Source organism: Microplitis demolitor, chromosome 6, assembly GCF_026212275.2.
Source record: "Microplitis demolitor isolate Queensland-Clemson2020A chromosome 6, iyMicDemo2.1a, whole genome shotgun sequence".
In the NCBI taxonomy this organism is placed as follows: domain Eukaryota; kingdom Metazoa; phylum Arthropoda; class Insecta; order Hymenoptera; family Braconidae; genus Microplitis; species Microplitis demolitor.
In genome coordinates this window covers 4483188-4499836 of record NC_068550.1, presented here as the reverse complement: position 1 = coordinate 4499836, position 16649 = coordinate 4483188, and the positions used below count along the sequence as shown (strand labels likewise).

The 16649-nt window shown below is 25.2% G+C and overlaps 3 protein-coding genes across 5 annotated transcripts in view; 1 reads left to right on the top strand and 2 right to left on the bottom strand.

Moving 5' to 3' along the window:
* The first annotated feature begins 212 nt into the window (after nt 1-212).
* The window catches only part of LOC103573796 (uncharacterized), a 79950-nt gene continuing 63513 nt past the window's right edge, over nt 213-16649 (top strand). Inside the window, exons 1-2 of the mRNA XM_053739963.1 lie at nt 213-615; nt 792-1059. Of these exons, the coding sequence (XP_053595938.1) occupies nt 1045-1059 (15 nt within the window). The 5' untranslated portion in view covers nt 213-615; nt 792-1044. The remainder of the gene's footprint in view (nt 616-791; nt 1060-16649) is intronic.
* Nucleotides 1099-4024, bottom strand: LOC103573855 (uncharacterized). Its single transcript, XM_008553104.3, has 2 exons — nt 3618-4024; nt 1099-2261 (listed from the first exon to the last, which is right to left on the bottom strand). Exons 1-2 carry the CDS (start codon nt 3744-3746, stop codon nt 1410-1412), a joined length of 981 nt encoding a protein of 326 aa, XP_008551326.1. The 5' UTR covers nt 3747-4024; the 3' UTR covers nt 1099-1409.
* Nucleotides 5678-13353, bottom strand: LOC103573850 (GATA zinc finger domain-containing protein 14). 3 transcript variants are annotated; one of them, XM_053739965.1, is made up of 10 exons: nt 12983-13353; nt 12115-12186; nt 10538-11396; nt 10055-10444; nt 8934-9760; nt 8079-8246; nt 7744-7984; nt 7533-7659; nt 7116-7297; nt 5678-6139 (listed from the first exon to the last, which is right to left on the bottom strand). In XM_053739965.1, exons 2-10 carry the CDS (start codon nt 12183-12185, stop codon nt 5894-5896), a joined length of 3111 nt encoding a protein of 1036 aa, XP_053595940.1. In that variant the 5' UTR covers nt 12186; nt 12983-13353; the 3' UTR covers nt 5678-5893. The 3 variants fall into 3 exon arrangements, with proteins under 3 accessions (XP_053595940.1, XP_053595941.1, XP_053595942.1); XM_053739966.1 differs by lacking the exon at nt 12983-13353 and adding an exon at nt 12360-12415; XM_053739967.1 differs by lacking the exon at nt 12983-13353 and adding an exon at nt 12375-12410.

Sequence of the window (16649 nt, the reverse complement as noted above, 5' to 3'; positions counted from 1 at the left end):
GTGAAAAAAACAAAATATCCGCGTGCCCAATTTTTATTTTTATTATTTTAGTTTAAATGATTTAAAAAAACCGCCAAATTTAAAATTTATCACTATAATAACAACTCGATTAATTATTAAAGTACATTCCAGTTTTCATTTAAATAATCATTGATTTATAAAGTCATATATCACTGAAATATATTTTGATCATAATTAATTTGAATTTACCGGCTAGTTTGAGCGTGAACGCACTGGAGCGCACGCAGAACAGTATTTGTTAGCAAACAATTAAATGATCATGATTGGTTACTAGTGAGTTTAAACAATGAAAAGCAATTATTTGGTGATGCTGCAAGGAATCGATAATTTTCTATATGATTTCTTATATTTTGTGTGTTAATCTGTCAATTTGTCACAGTTTAAACTAGTAGTTCAACAAGTTTGCTTTTGTTGTTTGAGGTTAGACTTTTTTACGTTTTACATTTTATTTCTTCGACCAATTTCTTAATTGTTTAATTAAATATTAAAATGGCGACTTGTAATATCGCGGCCAAAAATAATTATTTATTGACAAAAGCAAATGATAAAAGAATTTTTTATCAAAACTATCAACATCTCTGTGGTCTACTTCAGGTACGATTTTGTTATAATTATTTATTTAAAATTAGTGTTATCTAATAATTTCAAATGTTGATATTTAATAAAACAATAACTCGCATTATTTAAATTAAATATATATACATATATTTTTTAAGTATTTTATATTAATATTTTTAATTCATAAGATTTTTTTTTCTATTTTTATTTAGATCCGTCCATTTAGAAAAAAAATCAAAAAGAAAATATCAGATAATACTTAAATTTAAAATGAAATTCCGATGATCAATGTAAAATTAAAAAAGAAAATTTATAAAATGGGATCGAGATTGGGACTTAATTCTACGAAAGTTACTAATTTTAAAGAGGATTCGAATTTAACTTGGAGAAAAATAATTTTTCAAGAAATTCTTTGTCATCACAAGATAAATCAATCAATTATTCTGATTTCCGGAAAGATTCATCATGCGGACTACAATGGTGAGTAAAAACAACTGATTATTTAACATTTTTAGCAATTATTTATTCACTTTATAAAAATTAATTACAAATAAACAATACCCGTACAAAAAAAAGTTTAAACAAAATTCGACTGGTCGAGCTTCGAAATTTTAAACAATTTTTAACTTTTCTGTAACTTTTGTTAAACCTCAATACTTGAAACAATACAGAATAAATAAATTACGGTGTAGAATTTAGACGGAAAACCAAAAAACCAAAAATTCTCATTTAGTTCTCATTCGTATGAACATTAAAATTTCTCGCCAATTTGCAAAGGTGACTATTCGAATTTTAACTTTTTTTTTTCTCGGGTAACCTAATTTATATATTCAGAAATTATAAAGTATAACAAGTAATACAATACCGAGATAAATATCAGGGTGATATTTATAGCACGAATTATAACCAGAACTTTTAGGGCATTTACAATTACCAGCAATACATACAGTATTATTTATGTTGTGAAACAAAATAGGATTAGTACGATTTTGCGTATAAATTATTTCCGTTGGTAATCTATTGCCAACACTGTGGACATATTTTGATGATAACCTCAATGAACTTTTACCATCAGCACAATTACCTTTTATTGTTATATTTTCATTGACAACTAAATTAACGCTTGCATTTGAAAATACGCAATTTATAATCTTAGCATTTATACCTTCAATAGGAATATCGCCAGGTTTTTCAAATTCAAATGTCGAATTTATAATTTCGATTGTTTCAAAAAATGCGAAATTCAAATTACCCGCAACGTTACGAATTATCGTGTCAATTATTTTCAACGTTTTGCCTTGACCAGAAAAGTTTATTCCAATCATTTGTTTTATTGACACATTGCGTAGGATAAAATTGTCGATATTTATATTCGTAAATTGTTCGTCGAATTGTTCAATTCTTGTGTCTTCAATTACAAATGTTTTTATAGATGATATACTTGTAAAAGTATCATGACTTATTATCGGTATTTTTTTTATATTTCTTAGCTTAAATGTTTCCAATTTCTTTGATATTACAAAGGGTTCAAACATCAAACTTCCGCTTATGTTCTGAATTAATATATGACGGATTATTTTAGCGTTCGGTAAACTTGAGAAATGTAAATTTGCTGATCTGCATGATGTTATTGTTAAATCTGTTAAATTTTCGTAGTTTACGTTGGTTGGAAGATTAAATTCCTGTAACAAAATTTTTTTTTAATCCCATTGTTATTTATTTTTTCATTATTTACTAGTTGATAAAAAATAAATTCGTAAATTCTACTAGACTACTATTCGTCCCCTTTCTGGTAAACCTCGTAACTACTTTTTTTTCAGAATTAAAATTATGATTAAAAAACATTTTTCAGTACTGTTATTGCGTACAAAAAGCTTCAAATTTTAATAATTGTAACAGGATGTTCGAGATAATTTTAAATTTCAATATTTCCATTAACACACGTGCAACAGAACAGATATTTTTACCGATTTCTGAAAAATTATAATTTTGCTGTTACGAGGTTTACCCAGAAAGGGGATGTTTTGACAAAAAATATTTTTCACGGTATGTACCAGCATTGAAATTTTAAGTTTCAGTGCCTGTAAAGTCAGTTGACACAAGCTGATTTCAGTCCAATAACGCGGAAAAATTTTAACGAATGCGTAAATTGCGAATGATTTTAGTTGGTAGATAATAAAAAATTTGTTTCGTTTCTTGGAAAAAATTCAATAATGTTTCCGCCCATTGGAAGGCACTTTCACCCTTGGTTTCAGTTCTGATAACAGTTGAATTTATTAAGTGGAATTATAATTAAATTTGAATTTGAAAATTTATTAATTTATAAAATACAAGTATCTCCATATTGTAGTTTAAATACTGATGATAATAATAATAACCATATCTTTTCTCTCCACTAATTCATTAAAAATTTAGGCGAATAATCAAAAAGGTCATAGTTGGTCATAAATTACTGATAAAAATATAAGTATCGATATGAAAAATTTAGAATACCAACCAAAATACAGATTAAAAAATTAAACTTCTTTTTACTTTCTAAATATTAGAAAAAAAATATTCACAATTTTTTTTCAATATACTATTAATAATGTCGTCATTTTAGTATCATACGCGTAAATTATTTAAAATTAATAGCAGTAGTGATGGAAAATAAAACAATTGTTTTTTTTTTTTTTTACTTAGTAAAAAGTAATAGCGAAAAATTTTTTATCAAATTTAAACCACTCCCGAAAATTAGAAATTTCAAAAAAATAATTTTGAGCATTATCTGAAATCAATAGACAGCTAAAAATTAATTATTTTAAAATACTCGGATTCGTCTCCTGGAAAATTTTTCTTTATCCCTCACTCCATAAATACAATTAAAATAGTTCTATTAATTTCTTTGGGTGAAAGAGGTGACATTTCACTTTAAATTTTCATATCAAGCATAGAAATAATTTACGAAAAACAAAATATGAATTTACTAAATAATCTAAACATTTACGAATTATTTATTTTTTTTTCTATCAATTATTTTTCATAAAATAATTATTTACCTCATTTCCGGCACATTGACATCTAATAAATTGTCCATTTTCTTGCACACATAATTCACTAATTCTTTTACTTTTTACCAAACACAAACAAATTGAAATAATTACACTCAAAATTTTCATATTATTCATTTCTTTATTTAAAAAAAAGTGATTAAATGAGCAAGCGACGTATTAAGTAACAGTTATGTCTTCATCATACTAAAGTAACTACATAAAAAATTATTTTTTTCACTATCTCCAATCAACTTTGTCTGATAACGTCCGTTGTATAATAAATTTTTTATTAAAGTGAAAAAAAAAGAAAAAAAAATAATGATATTTTTTATAATATGACTTATTCCTGTTGACAAACTGTAGAATCACTGTCGGTTACCACACGACAATATTTGTGGCTCGTGGTTTTAAATAAATATATTTGTGTCGGTTAGTCGAGATCGTCGTAGAGTAAAAAAAAAATTATGATTGACAGTTTTTTTATGCTGTTGTTTATAATGATTGACGTGAATGGCGGCAGGATTCTATTGAATGAATTAAAAAATATAAATACTAAATATTATAAACTCACTCTAGATGTTTATTATACCATTTAATTCTTATGTTAATGTTAAGTAAATGATATAGGGACACAGAGTAATATTGTGCCGGAAAAAATTTTGTAGAACCGGAACTTGATATACTAAAGACTTATTTTATTTTTATACATATATATTCTTCATATTATTAAATTGTCGTAATCGTATTCTTTGTCGCTAAATTATCACAAGTGGCATTTCCACCATAAGGCTAATTCATTAACTTGATTAAATAAAAAAATCAAATAATAATAAGACGCGGAAACAAAATTAGTTTGCAGAAAAAAAAAATTTTTGTCTGATCATGTGTTATCTATGGTCATATATAGTAAAGCGCGTGGTCATATCGGTCAAGGTGTCATTCCGGTCACCATTCTATGGTAGATTTAAAAAAATCTATCGTATAATTATTTTTGAATCTCATTTTTTAACCCTCGTTAATTATGACTGAATTTGTTGTTGTTTTACTGCAATTTTTTACTGATCATTGAAAAATATCAGATTGATCTTTACGTTAAAGAATATATAGACAATCATATATATTTTATACTAATAGTCTAATTCTACTAAATCTATGAACGAAAAAAATTCTAGGAAACTTCAAAAAAGTTTATATGCTTCGAAAATTGAGTGACTAGTTTCGAAATCTTGTTCATGAGACTACTTTACACATAAATTTAATTTATTATGAGAATTACGAGCAAGCGAAATTCTAGATTAATCTAACATAGTTTCATTACACCAAAGTTAGACTCAAAATTGTACAAAATGTAGTTCGTTTCACCCACCTGGTCTTGTTTTCCTCTTCTTTCCCTTATATTTATTTAAACTTCTTTCGTAGCTTTGAATTGTTCCTTACAATTATGAATTAATAATAAAAAATAGTTCCTGTTTTTTTTTTATAACTTCAAAACTCTATTACGCAGTTAAATATAAGATTAGTCATATTTTATTTAATATGAACAATATTCATATATAAATATACATATATGTATATCCATATACTTCAGTTAATTAAAAAGTTTTGAATTATTAAATTGTATATAGAAACTGAGTAATTGTTTGAAGTTTAATTGATTACTCACTAAACATAGTTATTTAATAAAATTTGTTCAAGCGCCGAATTAACGTAGCAGTAAAAAGTCAGCATTAAATAGCAAATTGAATTTTTTAATTAAAACATACATTTTTAATTATATTTGAAATTTTTAATTTATAAACTAAAAATAAAGTTTGAAAATAGTTTAAAAAAAGTTCGTAATTGTGTCACGTTTTGAAGTTTAGAATAGTCAACACTTTTTTAAGAATTTTTTTTACATGGGTAATTTAAAATAAATTTAATGCATAATATTATCATAATAATCAGAACTAAAATGGTAAACAAAATTGTTATCATTTAATTATATTTATGTTTACATATATTACAAAATTATTGATTGCAATTTTAAATTATATGTACAAAAAAAAAATATTTTCATAAAATGGCACACTCTCTTATTATGATGAAAATTAACAAAACTATTAAATATTTTATTTACATTTAAATATTAAATTCCCTTATAAACTACTCTCTTTGGTGTTAAACGTTAGTAACAATAGTACTGTATAATTAACCATCAATTACCTCAAGTAAATTAATTACCAAGTACTTATAAAGTACAAATTAAAAAATTATTAACTAATTGTAAAAATAGTAAAATCACATTAATTTTTTCTTGAAAAAATTTCTCTTATTGTTTTTTTTCTTTCTGCGGAAACAAGTGCAAGTGGAGTACATCCATGTTGATTTAATATGTTAGTCGATCCACCTGCTTTAATTAGATTATCGCATACACCCATTTGTCTGTTTAATTGAATGCTATCGGGCACAGCTGCGGCCATATGTAATGCCGTATTATTGTTACGGTTTTGAATATTAACAGCTTCGCGTCCATTCTTTATCAACAGTACCTATAAAATATACCAGTAATAATATTAATAATAATAATAATCGTTAATAAGTAAAATCTAACAACCTGCAGTCTCTACGTGACTGTCCGAGTCATTACTAAATTTATTTAATATTTTTTAAATTAAAATGTTTATCGCATTATCTACTTCTTAATATCTATTAATTTTTATTATCAATAAAAAAAATCATTGAATACTTGAAAAAAATCAACACAATCTATGTATTAGAAACATTATACTCGATATTTGTGTTATTTTTTAACACAGACTATTTCTGTTGAATTTTAACACAAAATTCGGATAATACGAGAAGTAAATTCAACAATTTTTTAACGTCACAAAAAAAGTGCCCAAAGAATATCGCTCGTAATAAATTAAATATCTATCATACATAATTTAAAAAAATTAAAAACAAAAATTTTTTAGCGCGAAATTTAAATATACGGAAAAAAGAATAGTGGAAAAGTTACAATTCCAAATATCAGCAAAGTTCTTCTACTTTGAAACTATAAAAATTACATTATTTTTGAGACGTGGCTATTATTACAGTTTTATACAAGACTTTTTTCAGATGTTAATAACGTTCCATTCATAATAAAGTTTTGTTCAACTAAAGATACATTAAAAACTGTAAAATTTAGTATCTAAAATTGTAATTACTTTATTACAAGAAGTCTGACTATTGCAGTGGAAACTATAATACTTAAAGTTTGTTGTACGAGAGCCCTGTCGTTACACTAAAAACTAATTTTTCCACTGCTCTTTTTCCGTGTATTTATAAAATTATTTTTATAAAATTTAGATACTGAACTAATTACTATATAAATAAATTTGAAGCCGTGAAAAGGCATAAATTCAACTCAAGACCTTGCCAATGATACAAAATTTAATCACGTTAACTAATTTAATAAAAGTAGAACAACGCTTTTCTTATTCATCTCTTAAAAATATAGTTTATTTTTTAAATGAATTGTACCTTTACAAGCTCTGGGTCACATGATAGAGAAACCGCTAAATGAAGTGCTGTGTTACCACATTTACTTTCTTTTATTTTTGGGTCTGCTCCGTTTGCTAACAACAGTCTGACCACATTAACTGAATTTATCCCTGATCCTTGTGGATCATGTACTTCTACTGCTACATGCAGAGGCGTCCTTCCTTTTAATTACAAATTACTTTATAAAACTTTTGAGTTAAAGTTAAAAAATAAGTAATAATGACAACATTCGAAAAAAAAATCGTATACATTTAGTACAAATAATTATCAGACATTCTTATATGCGGCTCATATTAAATAGATTAGAAAATTATCTGTACTAATTTATTCATAAATTGATAATTTTCTTACAAAAACATTCTTAATTAAAAGAAAATTAATTATTAAAATATTTACCAGCATAATTACATTTCGATAAATCAAATACATAATTTCCTTGGCTTGTTTTCAAAGACAATAATTCCGCAAGAGTTGACAAGTGCGTATCGCCATTAGCAACAACTGCGTGAATTAATGTGTCACCCTGAATAATAATTAAAAAATATTATTATACATATTCATTAAAATGAAAAAAATTTTATTAAATTTATAAAAATAAATAGCTTACTCGTCTTCGATACAATTGTTGACTTATATCAATTCCTTTTTTTAACATAACAGCTGCTAAATAACCAGTTACTTCAGGCATTCGCGGAGAATTGACAGCCGCTAGATACAAAGCATCTTCTTCCCGGTTATTTTTCTTGGACAAAGCATCGGCTAAAGTCCCAAGTCTTTCAACTAAAGGTATTAAATATGCCTTTTTTTTCTCTAATTCATTGGGGTTTCCAACCAGACACATTAACATCCTTTTAAATAATTTAAATCATTATCATATGTTTAAATATCTTAAATAAAGTTTATTGAACTGTTTATGATTATCATCAAATTAAATTAACTTACGTATCGCCGTCTTGATCGGGCATCGCAAGTTCTTGAGTTGATTTTTTTAAAAGATTTTTCATTGCTCTTTCGACATCCTTCGGGTCCAATTGATCTTTCAATCTTTTACTTGCTTGCGTCAGGGGAAGATTTAACGACGGCCATGGCGCAATATTTCGTACGGTATTCCTTTGAAAATGAATAAATATTACGTTCTTCAATGAACATGTGAAAAAAATCGTTTCAAACAGATTGAAAAAAATTAACCCGTTGTAAACTTTAAATTTAAATTTGAGCTTGACAATTTTTGACGTTTTGCAACTTCACGAAATTTTGAATTTAAAAAAATGATTTAATTTTAATTTTATTTTAGCATATTTAGATTAGGATGTAAAATTTCTTGCTAATTACGTTCTTAAAAAAATAAATTTTCAAGTTTTTTTTTAATTGTTAACATAAAGTTCAAAATCATAATTGTTTCAATTCTTGAATTTTCAAAAAAGTAGAGTTTCGAGTCTACTCAAAGTAAGAAGTTATTTTAAGTAGATCTATACATGTCTATAATACAACCCATTCCGAATTACTAAAAAGATTCAAAACTGTCACTCAAAATTTTAAATTTACAGTTCGAAACTAACTGCATTTTTTACTATCAAAATTCTAAAAATTAAAAAAAATCAACTTAATCATAATTTGCCTCAAATTTTGAATTTCTACAGGTTATACTTTTTCTAAATAATTTTGGAACGGATTTTTTTTAAACTACTATAGTTAACTACATTCCACAAATTGTTAGCGTTTTTGAAAATTTTTTAAATTTCTTATTGAATTTCACTCAAAATTCTAATATAGAATAATTTGTTTTTGTTTATTTACCTCCGCAAATGATTATTTTTAAATGAAGAAACAGTTTCTGGTATTTGAAAATTATCAAATGGTAACTTTCGTTGTGAATCCCAAGAATTATTCAAATACTGTTCATTAACGGAAGTGGAAGAGTTATTTTCAGTTGATTGCAACTGTGTATTATTATAATTAGACGTAAAATTATTATAATTTGATTTGTAGTTATTTAAAGATTCAAAATTTGAAGTTTGAGCAGGTTCATTAGAGAAAAATCTGTCATTATGTCTATTGTCATCTGGATAATTAGATAATAAATGTCTCTCCAGTTCAGCTTGGAAATTCATTTCATTTTCTTCTGTATTCATCAAATTCTGTTGATAAAGATTTGAGGTTACATTATTAAATTGTACTGCATAGGGTTTATTATCATCGGAATTCAAATCGTTTTGTGCTGAAGTTATAAGTGAGGCTGTGTTTACAAGATTAACCCCTTCATTATTTAAAGTTGATAACTTATTTTTATTTTCATTAAATTTGTGATTATTAAATCCCCCATTTTTTAACATTTGTGCTTTAGTATTAATCGTTGGTACAACATTAAGCACAACTTGAATTTCGTTTTCAAATATTCCAAAATTATTAATATCATCTGCACTATCAGTACTATTAACTATTGTACTGGATGATTCACATTTACTGTACCAAGGATGAAAATCTGATAACTGTGACTCTAATTTGTCTTCAATTTTTGAGTCAATTGCATATTGATAATTTGAAGGACTTGAAGTATCTCCAAATGAATGATTTGACGATGATGGTGAAGAAAATGCTGTTGGTACACGATAATTATTTGATGTCTAAAAATAAATGAATAAAAAAAATTAAATATTGCTATAATGAATATCAATTTAAATATATGAAACATTAAAATTATAAATCGTTAAACTCAATTGCTCAAATAATAATGCATTGACTGAATAATTATTGCCATTATCAACCGCAGACAGCATATTAATGTTAATTATCGTTATCGTAGTTAATTTGTCCATTTAATTGTAAATACAATTACCCGATTACAGTAAAATAATTTAAGATAGTAGTGTAGGTTTAAAATAATAAATGTAAATAAATAAATGAGTTTAGTAACTTACACTTGAAAAATCAGGAGTACTTCCACTGATAAACTGATTTGGTATCAAAGGTGATCCAATATTAGCTGAAGAACCCGGTGATTGTGCACGACTAGAAGCACGACTGTGTGATCTAGAAGACATAACATTATAACTATTCGAGCTGGTGGGTGAATCTGGCCAATTTTCACCAAAAATCGGTGATGGATTTGTGTAACTCGAAACCGGCGATGGATTTGTGTAGTTCGAAATCGGCGATGGATTTGTGTAATTCGAAACTGGTGATGGATTCGTGTAACTCGAAACATCTGATTGTGCTGATTGAAAGCCTCTGAGATTCAATGTTTCGATAAGCGATTCTTCACTCAATAAATTTTCATTAATAGTTATCTCAGGAATTGGTTGGACTTTCTACAAAAAACCGAAATTTAAAAGCAATAAAACAATCCAATTTATTTAGATAAAATAAACAAATAAAAAATAATCACTTTTGATAAATCTTACTTCATTTAAATTATTATCAGTATTCCCATCGTAATTATTTAAAATCCATTCACTGTCACTTGCACTGACTGGTAAATAGTTTTCCTCTAATTTATCCAAACAAGGATTTAAGAGATCACTGTAATCACTAATGCTCATTATTTGTTGAGCCGTTGATTCAATATCCGATGGATAAGTTTGTTGCATCTCAGGAACGTTACCACCACAATTGTTGAATGTACAGTAAGGTTTTCCTCGAGATTGGTTAAACAGGGGGGGTCTGACTGGTCCTCTAGCTCTAAGGTCATTGTCATTTTCCTCATTTTCTTCCGGCTTATTTTTCACATCCGTCGATTGCTTTGAATAATTTTCATTCAAATTCTCATCTTTACTTAATTTTTCATATTTAATATCAACATTGTTGTTATTGCCATCATTTTTTATATTACTAGTATTATTATAATTATCATTATCATTAATATTATTATTAATGAATGGTTTTTTATGCATGTCATTGATATTATCTGATGAAAATTTAAGCTCAACCATTTTTTCAATAATGTCATTAACTTTATTACCGGAAGTTAAAGTCTCATCTGCAGTAGCCGTTAAACTGTCAAAATCACACAGCTTAGACTTTATTGTATCGGTTGGTTCATCGAAATTATTGGAAATTATTTGACAATCTTTCAGTGTAATTTCTATTTCGGATTTAACTACCACATAATCACTCTCAGATTCAATTAATTGATCTTGATGACCAACCAAATCTGTTGATACCGCAGATGATACTGATTGTTCAGAACAGATACTGGATTCTGAACTTGAGTGATGTGAGAGTTTTAATGGATTTATTCTTAGCGATGAATCCATTGATAGACTAGAAGATTTTTTAAATTTTATTATAATTCAATCATTAAATTTTTTTATATTTTTATTCATATATTTTTTAAAAACTCATAGTTCAGTTTTTTTTAATTTGGTACAAGCGCAAACTTATAGAATCACGTTTTATACTTTTTTTTTATTTTTGCTCAAATTGTTTTTCATAATCGTGGAATCAAAAAAAAAATACTGACTTGAATATTCATATTCAAAAATTTTTTATTCATGAATTTGGAAATGAAAAAATATATTTTTTATATCGTGTACCAAGAGAAGATTTTTCTGATATTTATTAATCTATGTTTTGAAAATTAAATCCAAAAAATTAAATTTTCAATTTTGAAAATGTGATCACAAGAAATTAAATCCAAAAATTGTCGCAATAAAATTAAAAAAAATTCAAAATTATCAACACTAATTATATTTATTTGATGTAAAATTTGATTTTTTGTATATTTTCAAAAAAGTATAGTGAAATTTTTTCTATCGTTGATACAAAATTTGAAAATTAAATTTTTAGTTTTTAAAAACGTGATTTCAAGAAATTAAATTTGAAAACTGTCGCAATAAAATTTTGTTGTTCGATTTTGAAGTTCATAATCTTTAATTACAAAAAAAATTAATTTTTAACATAAAAATAAAAATATAAATACCCGATTCGATAAGTTTATTTTCAAAAATTTATAAAAATTATAATAAATAAATAACTATACCTCGTAAGTTGATAATTGTTGTCAACATCAGTTGAACAATTCCAATAAATATCTTCAACTTCTTGTCGCATTCTAAATATTTTTAAAAACATAAATAATTTATAAACTTTAGACATTTAAATTCAAAAAGTAAACTAAAAAAAAAAAAAATGTAACAGACGAAATCTATAAAGCAGATAATTTATATATTTACTTATAAACAAAAAAAATCACCGATTATATGCAAATTAAATAAATTAACTTACAATAATGAATAATACCTCTATTCATTTTATAAATCGCTTATTCACAAGCACAAAAGTTTATATATTTTTTTTTGTTAAATTTTTAAATGAATAACGCGACAAGACTGTTACTATTTTTTTTTTCTTTAATGCCAATTTTCCTAGTTCGTTACATAAATATATTATCGACTCGACTTATCATATCTAGTGATTATTAGTCATGTCAATTATTTACCAACAATATTGCATATAATATATGTTATGTTCTATTACCACTAGACAAAGATTACATACATACACAGTAATGCAATTTTCAGTGAATTTTTAATCTACATACTGTCAGAATGAGTAATTAGTGTATTTCAAGTTCACTTAAACAATAAATGCATTAATAATTACCCATTTAGATAATTAAAATAGAAAAATAATTTTTTTTTGTATTTTTATATACCTGGCGGTTATTTTTAAACCCACAATTTATAAATTATTATTGAATTTAGTGACATGTTTTTTTTTATACGTAAGATTTTTTTAGCAGATATAAAAAAAAAATATTTATTTTTGATAAGAAATAAAAATTAACGGGAATAAATTTTTATAATTTATATACAATTTTATAAATATATAATATTTTATATTTATACCTTATATATATATTGCATTGATATCCAGTGATAAAAATTTGTTTTTCTTAATGTCACGGTCAGTTGTTAATTTTATTTTTAAAAACACATTAATTCCACATACAATTAAAAATTTTTAATTAACAAAAAAAATATTATTTTTTAATGAGTAGATAATAAAAACACCCGAATCATAGACAATCATTATTAGTAAAAAAAAAAAAAAACTGTATTTATGTTTAATATTTAAATAATAGTTTACAAAATAACTAAATGAGTCCAATGGTCACACTTTTTACACGTGACATTTAAAAGATCTCAGCAGAATGTTGACTTTAGTATAGGTCGCGTTAAACTGTCTAAGGCGCAGACTTGGAGATTGCGTCGCGGTCAATCGTTGGGAATTTTTTATTTACATCAAACATTGTTGCGATGTCACTGAAAATTTATCATTTAACTTTGTATCTTATTTATCTTAGCAATTAAATCTGGCAACCATGCGCGCTAAATCCCCCACCATTTTTTTACCCGCTAAACACAATTTTTTTTAAAAATCGTTATCACTAATCGCTTATTATCTCATTATATGTTTATTCCATTTTGCAAACCGATCGATAAATTAGTTTATTTATCAAAGACATACATATATATTTTTTTTAAACTATTCAGTAAACAAAAAATATTAAAAAGACAAATAATTAATAAGTTAATGTCAATTAACTTAAGATGTAATTAAATAATTGCCATTTTAAAAGTATAATTTAATAATTTATTTGTTTTAATTTAAATAAAATGAAGTTTTAAATATCTGTATGTTAGTAAACGATTTATTGCGCAAGCGCACATACATAAAATATAAATGACGCAGAGCGTTTGTATATTAAAGTAAAAGAAAAAAATATAAACAGGTTTTTAGAAGATTATTATTACAATTTAAAATAGAATTGAGTGAAAAACAAAAATTACTCAGCATGGATACCGCATAGAAAGTCTTGATAAAAGTATCAACTTCTTGATATTAGGAAGTGACAATCATCATGTTTAATCTCAACTTCCGATTTTAGACTATTAACTACCGGCAGTCGTGGTTTTCCGCAAATCCTCATCCTTTAATGCTGTTTTATTTTATTGAAAAATAAATTATTTACAAACTTGTTTATATAATTTTCATTTTAAATTATTATATACATTTTTATTTACATATTATGCTGGCTAGTTAAAAAAAAATTTATTTGTTTGTAAACAAAGTCTCCGGAGTATTGTAATTAAACAAATCGTCTTTATTTATCGATTTAATAGGATGAAAAAAATTAATTAATAAAAAATATAATTCTCGTAGTAAATAGTCACGTTTACTCATTAATTATGAATCACTTTAGTTTTACACATCATAATACTTTTTGTATTATTATTAAAATTATTGTTTTATTTTTTTTTTAATTTTTTTTTTTTTGTTGAAATATTTACATATCTTTTGAAAGTCAGAAAATAATTTATAAAAATTTTGAATTTTATGTTAAAGTTGAATAAAAAAATTTTTAACAAGGTCAAGGTATATCACAAAAGTTTATCATAATAATAATAATAATAATAATAATTACTATTATTATTATTATTATTATAGTAATTGTTATTGTTAATATTATTATTATTATTATTATTATGGTTACCATAGATTACAGTGCATATTACTATACTACCATAGTACTTTTTACTATATTACATAGTAATGCCACCATTATCGTGTGTAATATGTGATAACGTTTACCATAGTAATATAAAATTGAGTACCATAATATCATTGGAATATTTCACATACATAGGAACGGTTACTAAAATTTACAGGGTTTATTCCCATACTTACCTAGAGACTGTTTCAATATAGATATTGGATTTATTTCTATGTACACGATATTCTTGTTTTGAATACTACGGTATCATAGTAGTACTGGACTATGTTGGCCATATGTCGGAATCGAAATAAACACATACAAAAATTACTATGGCCATAGTAAAATCGACATTTATATCACAAATTACTGTAACCATTGAAAATTTTACTACGGCCACAGTAATTTCTTCGTTTATTTCAATTTCCGACAGGTGGTCAAGATCCTGCACTACTATGACACCATAGCATTCCAAACAAGAATAATTTATTCTTATACCTATGGGAACTATTCCCATTTATATAGTAATTAATACCATAATTCAATTACCGTATGATATTGAAGCTTTTACCATAATTGTAAAAATCGTTCCCATAATTAAGGAAACTTTTCCCAGAAATTATGGACATATATCTCATAATTCCAAGTAATTATTACCATAATGTAATGGGATATTTTATAAGCGTACTACACTGTGAAAAATTTCCAACAAATTTTACTATGGGTGCATTGTAACACCGGACCATAAGAAAACTGGTACAAAATTTATTAGTGTCCCATAGTAAACAGTATGCGCAGACGACACGATTGGGACCTATGCGCATTCGTTTACTATGAGACACTAGTAAATTTTGTACCAGTTTTCTTATGGTCCGGGGTTACAATGCACCCATAGTAAAATTTAATGGGAATTTTTCACAGTGTAGGAACGGTTACTATAATTTTCTCTTTAGATATTATTATCATTTATTTTTTGAATTATTTTTTTTTAAAATATCAGAACTATATTATTGTGATTGATAGACATTGATACAAAAAATAACATATGATTTATGATAACCGAAGAATCTGTAGTATGTTTTATTATTATCAAAAAAACAAAAAAAAAAAAAAAATAAAAAAAGATTTATGTAATTGTTGTATTATGTTACTATAAAAATATATAAAATATTATCTATTGAGCAGTATAATACTCTTATTGACGTCAAAGCTATTAGATATATTCGTAGAAATAAAAAAATACTTATGATATCCTGAAATCTAGTAATTAAACAGGATTGCTGGTAGTTAATGCAATACCCTAGTGCGTCAGTAGATTTCACTGATACCTGTGGTTTTAAATAGTATGGTACGATATCTATGTTATAAGACTACTCAATAAATGGTTAGTTATGCAAACACGACCTAGTCCAACGTATTTATGATAAAATACTTAATCACTTTTTTATCACGACAATTATTTTGTTGCGTGACTGTTGACTTAAATTTAAATAATATTCGTAAGACTTTTTTTTTAGGTATTGTTTACTATATGTCACACTTTAGTGTTATTGATTTATTAATATCTTTATTTTTATAAGAATTTTTAATATTTTTTTTTTATTAGTAATCGATTCAATTATTGACTTAAATAAGTATGTCATTAAAATTCATTAATTATATAATTATATATAAAAATATATCATATCACTGTTATATCTTCACCCGTTGCTTCAAGCGTTAAATTAATTTTATTATAATTAATTAATCAATTAATTAATTTTTTTTACAAAATCAAATTTAGCTTCAAATTTATTATAAAAAAATTAAAATTCTGGCTAAACTAACACAGATATGACAAAAATGTATAGGAACAATTAAATAGCTTATTTAATTCTCTACAAAAAAGGTCTTGTGATATTTTTACGTAAATTCATTTATTTCGACGTAATTGCAACTTAAAGAAATGAATTAAAGAATTTAATTGTTTTTTAAAATAATTAATTTCTTATTTTCTTCATAACTCGGAAACTGTTAGA